The sequence below is a fragment of the Bubalus kerabau genome, chromosome 5 (genome assembly GCF_029407905.1).
Source record: "Bubalus kerabau isolate K-KA32 ecotype Philippines breed swamp buffalo chromosome 5, PCC_UOA_SB_1v2, whole genome shotgun sequence".
NCBI lineage: Eukaryota > Metazoa > Chordata > Mammalia > Artiodactyla > Bovidae > Bubalus > Bubalus kerabau.
Window position 1 is genome coordinate 81,726,279 of NC_073628.1, and position 13,058 is coordinate 81,739,336.

Below are 13,058 nucleotides of genomic sequence, written 5' to 3' on the forward strand. Positions count from 1 at the left end.
AGATTTTTTTTCTGATGTGGACCATCTTAAAGGTCATTATTAAATTTGTTACAGTCTCATTTCTGTTTTGGTTTTTTGGCTGCAAGGCATGTGGAATCTTAGCTTCCCAGTCAGGGATCGAACCCACCCCTGCTGCATCGGAAGGTGAGGTCTTTACTGGACTGCCAGGGACGTCCCTCAAGGAGAATATCTTATTTAAGAAAAAAAAAAAAGTGGAAACCTGAGCCAGTAAAGAGTCTGGGGTCCAGGCTCAGCCAGTTATTGCTGCTGCTGCTGCTGCTAAGTCACTTCAGTCGTGTCTGACTCTTCGCGACCCCATGGACTGCAGCCCACCAGGCTCCTCCGTCCATGGGATTTTCCAGGCAAGAGTACTGGAGTGGGGTGCCATTGCCTTCTCCGCAGCCAGTTGTTAGGAAGAGTCAATTGCTATGCATTGCCCCTTGGCGCCCTCTACCTTGCTTCGTCTGGAAATGAGGCAGAGTAGGGTGGGTTTCGTTTACAGTTTGCTGGTTTGTTTTCTATTTGACTTACATTGATGACAAGGGATGGAGCCATATACTCAGCCAGGCCTGGAATCCCCACACCTAAAGGCACCTAAGATCATCTGGTCTGTCTGTACATTTGGAATGAGGTGCTTTAATGTGGAGAGGTGAGGTCATGGCCAAGCCCAGAGCATACCTCTAGATTTCCCAGTTCCCCAGCCAGTTCTTCCTCCAGTCCAGGGGGATTTGATCAGGCAAACCTGTCCTGTTTTTATCACAACTGAAATAGAGAATAACAGTGTGTCTCCTTGACCTTCCGGAGAAGGCAATGGCACCCCACTCTAGTACTCTTGCCTGGAAAATCCCATGGACGGAGGAGCCTGGTGGGCTGCAGTCCACGGGGTCGCATAGAGTTGGACATGACTGAAGTGACTTAGCAGCAGCAGCCTTGACCTTCACAGCTGTGCAGACTAAATCTTCATACTTCCCCACAACTCATTATCGGATTTTATGATGTTTGGTTGTTTTCTAGGTGGGCTAAAGAGAACACTGGTAACTGAATTAAGAAAAGAGGGATACGTGATATTTTGTCAGTCCCCATATTTAAGATATTGCGTAGCTCTAGGAAGATGTGAGTTAGAGGGTTGTTTTAAATTTTTTCATTTACTAAAAATACTTTAGGGACTTCCCAAGTGGTCCAGTGGCTAAGACTCTGTGCTCCTAATGCAGGGAGCCGGGGTTCCATCCCTGGTCTGGATCCCACGTGCTGCATGTAAAATATCTCACACTCTGCAGCAAAGATGGACGACCCCACGTGCACAACTAAGACCCAACACAGGCAAATGAATAAGTAAATAAATATTTAAAAAAGAAAATGAAATACTCTGGGGCTTCCCTGGTGACTCAGATGGTTAAGAATCTGCCTGCAATCCCTGGGTCGGGAGGATCTCCTGGAGAAGGGAATGACTACCCACTCCAGTTTTCTTGCCTGGAGAAATCCAGGGACAGAGCAGCCTGGAAGCTATAGTCCATGGGGTTGTGAAGAGTCAGACATATTTTTTAAATAAAATAAAAATTAAAAAAATATTTTAAAAACTACATTAAGAGGTGTCTTTTCCCCTTGTGGCCAGAGGCTTATTTCTGTCTATGAGGCCCAGCCTCATATATATTGTCATCCTGTTTATTTAACTTATATGCAGAGTACATCATGAGAAATGCTGAACTGGATGAACCACAAGCTGGAATCAAGATTGATAGGAGAAACATCAGTAACCTCAGATATGCAGTTGACACCACCCTTGTGGCAGGAAGTGAAGAAGAACAAAAGAGCCCCTTGATGAAAGTGAAAGAGGAGAGTGAAAAAGTTGGCTTAAAACTCAACATTCAGAAAATGAAGATCATGGCATCTGGTCCCATCACTTCATGGCAAATAGGTGGGGAAACAATGGAAACAGTGACAGACTTTATTTTTTGGGCTCCAGAATCACTGCAGATGGTGACTGCAGCCATGAAATTAAAAGACACTTGCTCCCTGGATGAAAAGTTATGGCCAACCTAGACAGCATATTGAAAAGCAGAGATATTACTTTGCCAACAAAGGTCTGTCTAGTCAAAACTTTGGTTTTTCCAGTAGTCATGTATGGGTGTGAGAGTTGAACTATAAAGAAAGCTGAGCACTGAAGAACTGATGCTTTTGAACAGCAAGGAGATCCAATCAGTCCAATCTAAAAGAAATCAGTCCTGAATATTCATTGGAAGGACTGATGCTGAAGCTGAAACTCCAATAGTTTGGCCACCTGATGCGAAGAGATGACTCACCCTGATGCTGGGAAAGACTGAAGGCAGGAGAAAGGAATGACAGAGGATGAGATGGTTGGATGGCATCGCCGACTCAATGGAAGTGAGTTTGAGTAAGCTCCGGGAGCTGATGGTGGACAGGGAAGCCTGGTGTGCTGCAGTCCATGGGGTCTCAACGAGTCAGACACGACTGAGTGACTGAACTGAACAAGGCCCAGCTGCACGTGTCATCCTGATTTAGCATCTGATTCATAATGTGTGCTGTGCCTGGTGCCTCTCCCCAAGCCACCGGACATGTCAGTTCATCTCTCTTTGCGTTGTAGTCTCTCTAGTCATCAAACAGGGGAGTCTTTTCTTCTTCATGGTGTCCTGAGTTGGGATCACGTTTTCTCCAGCTTTCATGCAAGACATCTTGGTCATACATTCTCAGGGTTTTGTTTAGCTCCCGTCCCTCCCTTGCCTTGAGAAGGTCTTTGTAAACCATCAGTGAAGCCACACCCTTCCTCCCTTCCTCTGAGTCAGTATTAAATTAAAGGACAGTATTAAAGGACACAAAGTCCTGAGCAAGGTGACGGCTGGCTTGCTGGTCACACTGTAACTGTGTGACCACCACCCTTCCAGCTGGGTGTGGACAATGCTGTGGTGGTGTGTTTTGGGGTGAGGGTGGGCCCTCTGAGACCCTTTGCTGTCCTAGATTTTCAGTTGATCCCTTTGGTTAGCAGCACGTGTGACCCCTGCCTTTCAGAGGACAAATTGGATTGCTTGTGATTATCAGTGCTTTTCAAATGGATGAATAAGAAGGACATACAAAGCAAGTGGTATTTCCTGTTTAGTGTTATGTCTCTGGGCTTCCCTGGTAGCTCAGCTACCTGCAATAAGCTACAAGAATCCAACTGCAATGCGGGAGACCTGGGTTTGATCCCTGGATTGGGAAGGTCCCATGGAGAAGGGAATGGCAACCCACTCCAGTATTCTTTCCTGGAGATTTCCATGACAGAGGAGCCTGGTGGGCTACAGTCCATGGGGTCACAAAGAATCAGACATGACTGTGTGACTTTCACTTCACTTCATAGTGTCTCCAAGATAGAAACCCTGTTTTCAGAGTGAGATGGGGAGACTGCTTTGCAGCCATGTCTGGGGAGGGGGTGCCAACATGATGATGGATGAGGAGGGCCTGATCTCCATCTTAGACCCAGGACTCATGAGTGTAGGTTCTGCTTCATGAGGCTTTACAGTCAGTCTGGGTGATGCTGAACCACCTGGAAGAGGAAGGGCGGTGTCTGCAGAGGATGTTGAACAGTTGAAAGGCGCAGGGAGATGCTGAAGGGGCAGAGGATGGTGACGGGGCTTCAACCTGGCCCCTGCCTCCCGGCTGGACAGAGAGGAAGGGGTCAGTCTTCTGTGGAAAACCCGGTAGGCTCCACCCCCCACCCCTAACTGTGCTCTGCCTACCAGGGTGCTCATCCCAACAGTCAGGGGAATTCCCTCCACCTGTTGCGGACCTTTCTTCCCTGTGTCATGTCAGGCCTGACTTTGTGAATCTGGGCTTCAGAACTTGCCTCCTCTTTGCCTTTCCTGACTTTACCAGCCTCGTTTCACTGCTCTGGGCCTCACTTTCCAACTCTGTGAAAGGAGGTGCCTGGGCTAGTGGTTCCTACAGATGCCTGACCCTGGGATGTTATTCTCAGCAGTGAGGGGCCAGGACTCGGAATTTCCAGAAAGCTCCCAGGTGACTTGAATGTTCAGGCAGCATTAGGAAGCTGCAGCAGGCACTGGATGGGATCTCCCTGATGGTCCATGGCTCTTCTGAGTCTTATTCTAGAAAGATTCCTTTCCAGAGCACCATGTTAAATAAAGTTAATCACCTTGTCATTCCTTTACTCTCAGTTTGGTCCCACATGTGCACTTCTAGCATGTAATCTTTTTTGTTTTTTGAGGATAATTGCTTTATAAATTGTGTTAGTTTCTGCTGTGCAGCAGTGAGAATCAGCTCTGTGTATACATATATATCCTGCCTCTTGCGTCTCCCTCCTCACACCCCCATCCTACTCCTCTAGGTCACCACACAGCACTGAGCCGAGCTCACTGTGCTGTGTACCAGCTTCCCACTAGCTATCTGTTTTACACATAGCATGTAATCTTTCTATTTGCAGTTCTATTAATGTTTTCTATAGTTCCATTTTTTCCCTTCTCCAGGGAGTTTCCCAGAATTTGCTTCTTACCTGCTGGTTTCTGTTTTGACTCAGGTTCTCCCTAGGCCTTCCAGGTGGTATATCTTGTTTCACAACAGAGAACAGTCTTTTCTGTTTTGTTTTTGCTTTATGTTTAAGTATCTACTTGCATTTTCTGCCCCTTATTTATTTTTTATGACTTTTTGGGGTTGTTGTTTTTTGTTTATTTATTTATTTTTCGGCAGTGCCATGTGGCAGGTGGGACCTTAGTTCTCCTACTGGGGATTCCCTGCATTGGAAGTGCAGAGTCTTAACCGCTGGGCTGCCAGGGAAGCCCCAGCCTTGACTGTTTTGATGGGGAAATGTATTCTCTCGGTTGTTTGGTCTGTGAATTTTCTTTCCCCTGTAACAGAGTGAACTCCTGACTGTTCTCCCCTCTCGGCAAGGGGCCTGATCATCACTATTGATCCTTGACCTCTGTCTTTTATGGGACATTAACAGCACTGCTCTGTTCTCTTCTTGAAGTGGACTTTCAAATACAACAAGCCCCCTTATCTGACACTTTTGTGAGTCAGACATTGGTGGGGTCCACCTGTCCCCACCCCTACCCAGCAGCCCCAGGCCCAAGTGGCTTCAATAGGAAAAGGAGTGACATCGGCTGCCTGCTTTGTGGCCTACAGTTTCTTCTTCTTTTTTTAAAAATAATTAAATTTATTTATTAATTTTTGGCTGTGGTGGGTCTTCATTGCTGCTTGGACTTTTCTCTAGTTTCACCGAGTGGGGGCTACTCTTTGTCGCCGTATGCAGGCTTCTCGTTACAGTGGCGTCTCTTGTGGAGCAAGGCTCTCAGGTGCTCAGGCTTCAGTACTTGCAGCACACGAGCTCAGTAGTTGCGGCTCCTAGCCTCTATCGCGTGGGGCTCAGTAGTTGTGGCACACGGGCTTAGTTGCTCTGTGGCATGTGGGATCTTCCGGGATCAGGGATGGAACCTGTGTCTCCTGCATTGACACGCAGATTCTTATCCACTGAGAGGCCTGCAGTTTCTTTTCACTCTCCACGTGTGTTGAGTACAGGCTGAACACCTCTGCTTTGTGACAGTGACCTACCTCCCCAGCCTCAGCCCACCTCTCTGGGCTGTGGTTTTCCCATTGGTAAAGTGAGGCGATGGGCACGGTGACAGCTGAAGCCCCTTTCAGCTCTTAAGAGAGTGAGCCCCACTCACTGTTCAGCGCCCTTAACAACAGGTGCCTGCAGAAGCGATTGATGAGAGCTGCTTAGAAAAGGCCTTTCTTTGCAAAGGATGTTGGTGTCAAGTCTGTCTGGGGAAGCCACATGTGCGCTCTGGTGATTCAGACTCCTGGAGAACCTTTGTGTCTCTTGGTTCCTGTGATCCTCTGAATAATTTATTTACCCCTTAGCATCCCCACTGCCTTTTCCAGCTCTTCTCTGCTCATTAATGTCTGTGCCCTGAGCGGGCAGGGGCCGGAGGAGCCAGGGAAATGAGGATGAATTGGTGGAGTGGGAGCAGCACTGGGCCCAGGGACAAGAGGTTTGGGTGACGATGGAGGACCTCCTCCACCATCTGCTGGGATGCTCAGGGACCCTGAGTGGTCGTTCAGGGGCAGGGCTGTTAGGGGTGGGCTGGAGGCTGCTGCTTGCTATTTCCTAAGCAGCAGATCCAAAGGTGAAGGGAGAAGGAACACTCGATTGTGAAGAGGAGTTGGAGGTGTCACGTTTCCCATGAAATAGTGACATTCTGGGAAGATTACACCGAATTGTTGTACTTTGCATGTGCTATATTTGCTTCCTTGATCAGGCAAGTGCAGTTCCCTAGGGCCTCCGAGACTTACCCTCAGTGCAATTGGGATATGAAGATGCTGCAATTAGAGTCTTTGGGGGCACAGTGTGGTTGTGGCAGAGTTACTGATGGGGGCAGCCTGGGCTCAGCTTCTTCTGCAGACCCAGGTACCACCCAGAGGCTGCCTGGTACCTGCTGCATCGAAAGTGGTTTAGCCTCACCTGTAGGGTAGGCCTGCAGCACTTTTGAAAGGAAGACAGAGAAGATTCCCTTCCCGGGGGGCATGCCTCCCTGCTCCCCAGTCATTTCTCAGGGCTGTGCCCAACACGACCATGTACCATCCAAGGAGGAATCCCCCTCCATCGTCCCCAGCTGGGCTCTGGAGTCCTGCTTTTATTCAGTGATGCTGTCTTCTTCCCAGGTACGCTGGGAGAGCTCCTCCTTGCCTCTCCATCCCCCAAGCCTGTGTACAGAGAAGCAAGCCCTTCCGGTACCTCCCAGCCTTTGCTTCCTCTTCCAGCCACCAGCCCAGGACCCCAGTTTGGACCACCAGCCCCGTGACTAATCAGTATCGTGACATCTGAGTGGAACGTTGCTGATGGCACGGTTTCCACAGCCGTGGCCTCTGGGCTGGTCTCTGCAGTGGCACATTTCTCAGATGAAGGGCAGCCAGCTGTCAGAGGCCATAGGGCTCTCCCTGGAGGAGGATATTGGCCTGCCCCACCTCCAAATTCGAAGCTGCCACGCCCCCACTTTTCTTTCCCACCAGTAGTTAATGGAAGATAAATGGATTGCATTCATGAGATTCACGGTGACAGCTAACTCCCCTTCACATCACCTGAGATTAGGACCGTGAGCCCTCTGGTCTAGTCTGCTCTCTTTCCCCTACCCTGTCTCCTTCTCTGATGATGGTTACTTGATGAGAATGGAACACTGAGTTGTCTTTGTAAAACTGATGAAAGCTATAGGTTCCATTCCTCCTGCATCTTGCAGTCATTCCATGTGGGGTCTCCCTTGTAGGCAGAGTACGTCCCTTACATAAGAACCTTCAAGTTGCAAACTTTCAATGATGTGAACATGCATTTGGTTCCAGGAAGGAACCAGAACCTGTGCCATCAACATCAGGCATGGGTGAAATTAACAGCTTGCCCTTGGTCTCCCGTTGCTGACGATCCTTCAGCTCTACCATCTCCCACCTCCTCTCCCTCCTCCAGTCAGTAACTCCTTTTGTCTGTTCACTCCATGTCAGCCCCTATATGCCAGCTAATGTACTGTACTACTGAAACTTTTTGAGGTATGATTCAGTTCAGTCACTTAGTCGTGTCTGACTCTTTGTGACCCCATGGGCTGCAGGACACCACGCCTCCCTGTCTATCACCAACTCCTGGAGCTTACTCAAACTCATGTCCATAGAGTCAGTGATGCCATCCAACTGTCTCACCCTCTGTCGTCCCCTTCTCTTCCTGCCTTCAAGGTACTTCAAGGTACTGTACTGTAAGATTAAAATGTTTTATATTTTGTTTGTTTTTGATGTATTGTTTGTGTGAAAAGTATTATAAACCTATTACAGTACTATGTAGTTGATTGTGTTAGTTGGCTACTTAGGCTAGCTTTGTTGGACTTATGAACAAACTTGACTGTTCTCGGAACAGAACTTGTTTATATGTAGGTGACTTACTCATATTCTTATATTCTCAAATTTGAGTGTGCATGTGAGTCACCAGGAAATGTTCATGAAGTTCAGATTAATTCCTGCCCTTGGGGATTCTGGTTTGGGTGGGAGGACTGATCATGCTCAGTTTGGATATAAGGATTCGTTAGAGAATGAGCTTTTACCTGGATTGCTGTTCTCTGCGAGGATGGGAGGATATTCGCTGTGATGATGGCTAATATTGATTAAATACTTAGTCCACCAGGCAGCATCCTAACTGTAGCGACTCTTTTAATCCTCACAGGGTCCTCTTGTACAGATCCTGTTGTTAGTTCTATTTTTAGATGAGGAAATGGAGGCACAAAAACTTTGCCTGTGGTCACAAAGGTAATACGTGGCCAAGCCAGTAGAGATTCCAGGCAGTCTGACCCCGGAATACGGCTCCTTCCCATGTGCTACCCTACCTCTCTGCTATACCGTTTGGGTAACTGTGCCAAGCTCTCTGTGTTCTGTAGGCAGAGATTTTTTTTTTTTTTAAAGAAAATGATTGCTATTTCTGAGGAAGATCCCCTGGAGAAGGAAATGGCAACCTGTTCCAGTATTCTTACCTGGGAAATCTCACGGACAGGGGAGCCTGGTGGGCTACATGTCCTGTTCTAGCAAAAGACTCAGACGTGACATAGCAACTATACAACAACAGCATAGTCCTAGAACTGTACGTACATGTGAGTATCTCTGATGAAAGAAAATGCAGAGGTGGTTAGGTCATCCATCTCGAGATAGAAAGCCTGAGCCCTACTCAGTACTCTGTAATGACCTATGTGGGAAGAGAATCTAAAAAAGAGTAGATGTGTGCATGTGTGTAGCTGATTTACTTTGTTGTACACTTGAAACTAACACAACATTATAAATCAACTATAATCCAATTAAAAAAAAAAAAGAAAAGCCTGAGCCTATGAGGTTAGAGGTGGGCAGAAGGAGTAGTCAGGACAGTGTGAGCAGATTCTACTCTGCGCTCTCTCTCGAGAGCTCTTGTCAATACTGCTGGACATAAAAGTCAAGATGCAGGGCCCCCAAAGGGTCCCTATTTTTGCCAGTGTCAGCCAGCTGCCACCTGGCAGCTTGGACCGGTCTGTAGGCCTTTTGTGGTCTTGGTGGCTGTAAGGCTGGCGTTTGGAGAGTGTGCATTTTGGTTTTAGCTTTTATATTCCTTTCCTTAAATGCATATAGCCCTTCCACAATCATCAAGTACCTACCAAGGGTCCTGGGCCTCAGGAATATAGGGAGGAAGAAAATACAGCCTGCCCTGAAGGAGGTAGCAGTCTCTAGGAGAAGACATACACAATAGGAACAGTAGCACTCCAGGGCGCTGGTTGCTGCCTCCACAGGGAATCTTATTTGCAGTGTCTCTGGGACACTGGTTCCAGCCACATCTACATGGAGCTCATTCACACTTAAGGAAACTGGAGAAGATGCAGTAAGAAGTTAAATAACCACACTGGGCCTGCTTTGGGCCCTGCAGGCCCATCAGCTTGACAGGAGTGATCCAGGCAGGACAGTGAGTCCAGGAGGCAGGACCAGGTGAGGCAGGAGGCCAGGCGGCCTCCCTTCTGTGACCCCCAACGTTGGGGGCACCTGGGATGAGAATCCAGCCCAGATGAGGCAGCTCCAGGGTTTCCATAGCTGGAAGGTGGGTACTGGTACAACCCTGGTGAATGCTGGTGGGGCCTTTGGTCTGGGTTGGAGGCTGAGTGGCTCTGGGGGCCTCTTCGACTGGACTTTCTTCATGAAGGTGGGGTCGATTCTGCTTTGCAGGCTCTCAACATGTGCTTGGTGACTGAATGTGTAGAAGAGACTGTAAATATCTCTACTGGATAATTTCATATCCAGCATGGCAGCTATGGAGATGGATTACAGCATATCAGAGAGAGTGGGGTTGGACCAAATGATGTCTAGGGGACCTCTTGACTCCAACATGCTGCCTGGCACACAGCAGCATGTGTCTGTTGAAACAAATTCTACAGTTTCTGGAAGAAAAAAAGCATCCACATAACCCTTCCCCACTTATCTTTGTTCTCATCCATTTTTCATTACATTTCTCCTGGCTGCTGCAGGTGGATGACTATCCTTTACCCTGAAGACACCTGACTGTTCAAAACAGCCTTGCCTTCAATTTGAAACCCATGTTTTTTCTCTGAAATGCTGTGATGCCTATCCACTGCCACTAGAGGGCTGAGGTTTTTTTTTCCAGAGCAGCCTCCAGTTCAAAGGTTTGCCTACTGGGAAATCTGGACCGTGGGCAAAGACCCTGATGTTGGGAAAGATGGGAAAGATAGAAGACAGGAGGGGATGGGGATGACAGAGGACGAGATGGTTGTATGGCATCACCGATTCAATGGACATGAGTTTGAGCAAGCTCTGGGAGATAGTGAAGGACAGGGAAGCCTGGCGTGCTGCAGTCCATAAGGTCACGGAGAGTTGGACACGACTGAGCGGCTGAACAACAAGGCAAAGGCCAGTTCTGAAAACTCAAATGAGCAATAGATGTTTAAGCAGCCAAATGCCTACACATCTGAGCTGGAGGCGCAGGGGGACGGCGGGGGCTCCTGTGTCAATAGCCCCTGTGTGGCGGTAGCTGAGGTCTCTGTGCAGCTAAGGGAAATGGGAACATGTTAGAGAACCTGTGTGGGCAGTAGCCACGGGGGTGGCAGTGGCTGCCTCACCACTTTGAGCCATGAACAAACATCCAAAGTTCAATTATTTCCACCTCTCCCACTGCCCCCACCCCCAAATGGAAGAGTTTATGTTGTAGCGCTTGTATATTTATTTTTTTCCCCCAGTCATCCTTCCCTGAAGGAGTTAATAAGGACTGAAATGACCAATGAACAGAAAGCAGTGGGGAGATGTGAGGAAAGAATGGACCATGTTTAATTTATGGACCAGATAATCTCTTGCTCTTGGCAATGTGCGGGATATTTTCAGCCCTGAGCTGGGCAGCCCTTTAGGGAAACCGGTTTTATTTAATTCTATTCGTAGTTATATTGAGCACTTGTTTATCTGTCACTATGTTTGAACTTAGAGGAGACACAATATGTAAGATTAAGGCCCCATCCTCAGGGATCTTGGAGTCAAAGATAAGGCGGCTGGGGATCAAAGCAAGGTCGCTGAGGTGAAACAGTGGTGCCTGGGCCTGGAGGTTTGGAATAGGCAGAAACTGGCTAAGCATTTGCTGGCAGAAACTTGGTTCTGTGTGGCCAAGCCTGTGGCAGGAAGTTCTTACCTGAGACTGATGGCAAGAACCAAAGTGGTGAGCTGGGTCAGAACCCCTAGAAGAAAGTGAAGCTGAAAAACTTGGGAGACCCTGTACGAAATGCCCTATCAAGCCATGTAAAGACTTGAAGGAAACTTTTTTTTTTTTTGACCAGACTGTGCAGCATGTGGGATCATATTTCCCTGACCAGGGATGAACCTGTGCCCCCAGCATTGGAAATATGGAGTCTTCACCACTGGACCACCAGGGAAGTCTCAAGGCTTGAAGGAGACTAATGCATATTACTGTGTGGAAGAGGCCAATATGAAAAGGCTACGTACTGTACGATTCTAACTCTGACATTCCAGGAAAGGCAAAACCATGGAGACATAAAATCATCATTGGTTGCCAGGGGTTGCAGGTGGGGAGGGATGAATAGGCAGAGCACAGAGGGTTTTTAGAGCAGAGAAATTCTCTGTCTGATACTCTAATGTGGACCCATGCCATTGTACATTTGTCCAAACCCATAGAACGTACAACGCCAAGCATGCACCTTAATGTAACTGTGGACTGTGGGTGCTTATAATGCGTCAAGCGTACCACTCTGCTGGGGGATGTTGTTAGTGGCGGAAGCTGTGCATATGTAGGGACAGCGGGGAAACCTCTGTGCTGTCCACTCAATTTTGCCAAGAACCTTAAGCCGTTCTTAAACAACACAGTCTTAAACAATCTGGGGGAATATGTGTTAACCTCAATTCTGGAGAAGACACAGGCTGGGATGGGGTGAGACTCCCCCAGAGCCAGAAGTTTATGGCTTGGTAGCAGAGTGATCAAAGAAAGAAGTTTGGAACCAAGTGGGGTGATGGAGAGAGGAGGAAACATCTTGGAAGATGGTCAGACCACCAGTGTAATGAGCAGGTACAGACAGGGTCTGGGTGGGTCAGGCTGGCTTAAGGGACCAGTGGCAGGTGGAATAGAGAAGAGTTAGAAGTAGTTTAAGTCTTGGAGCCCCTCTGAGGGCTATGAATTCAAAAGTAGGAGGAGGTTTCAGAAAGGTGTGCTGATGAGTTCTTTTCTGGGCATGTTGGGTTTGAGGTTTTGAAGGACCCTGGGAAGGAAACTTTGAGTCTGGAGCTGGGGAGAGAGTGAAGATGTCCAGCTAGGAGTTATCAGTCTAGACATGGTAGTGGAATTTGTGGGAAGAGATGAGATCACCAAAGGGAAAGAGCGTGAAGACAGGATGTTTTCCATTCCTTTATTCATTCACCGGATGTTTGTGTAGCGTCAGGAATTGTAATAGGCAATCCTCATTCTTCAGAGTCCTCTAGAAGCTAAGAGCACTTTTTGGGCTTGAGGAGAAATTTGCCTTATTGAGGTGATGTTGGAGCTAGTGATGGGGGAGTATCTGAACTTTTCATCACTTCTCCCTGGGATGTGGATATGAAGAACGGTAAAGTGCACCGGGGAACGAGGATGCACTTTATCAGGACTCAGGCCTGTGCTCAGGGCTCCCGGTGCAGAGAGCTCCAGCACAGCTGTGTGGGGGCCCACACCTCATGGTTTTATCACTGAACTGGGAATCTCTGCCTCCTCTTAGCTCAAATCCAACTTTGATCACCAGTGTGCGTCCACACCCACAGGGTGTGATGGAGAACTGAGTAAGACGGTGGGGCGTTTGGCTCAAGAGAGAGGAACGTTGTGTGAGGGCTTATTGAGCTTTCAGTGCCAGTAACCTGGCCTTCCAGGAAGCAGGGCCTTGTTGGTAATTGTTGGTAATTGTTCCTTCTTAGGCAGAAGGAGCGGAGAAGGCAATGGCACCCCACTCCAGTACTCTTGCCTGGAAAATCCCATGGACAGAGGAGCCTGGTGGGCTGCAGTCCATGGGGTCGCTAAGAGTCAGACACGACTG

The 13,058-nt window shown here is 48.1% G+C and overlaps 1 protein-coding gene across 2 annotated transcripts in view; it reads left to right on the top strand.

Moving 5' to 3' along the window:
• Positions 1 to 13,058, top strand: part of CNIH3 (cornichon family AMPA receptor auxiliary protein 3) — a 133,614-nt gene that overhangs the window by 14,850 nt on the left and 105,706 nt on the right. The window contains exon 1 of one of the 2 annotated variants that reach the window (XM_055581983.1): positions 3,031 to 3,692. The exons of the other annotated variant lie outside the window; for it this stretch is intronic. Within the exon in view, the coding sequence (XP_055437958.1) occupies positions 3,597 to 3,692 (96 nt within the window). The 5' untranslated portion in view covers positions 3,031 to 3,596. Of the gene's footprint in view, positions 1 to 3,030; positions 3,693 to 13,058 lie in introns of those variants that run through there. 2 annotated transcript variants of the gene reach the window in all.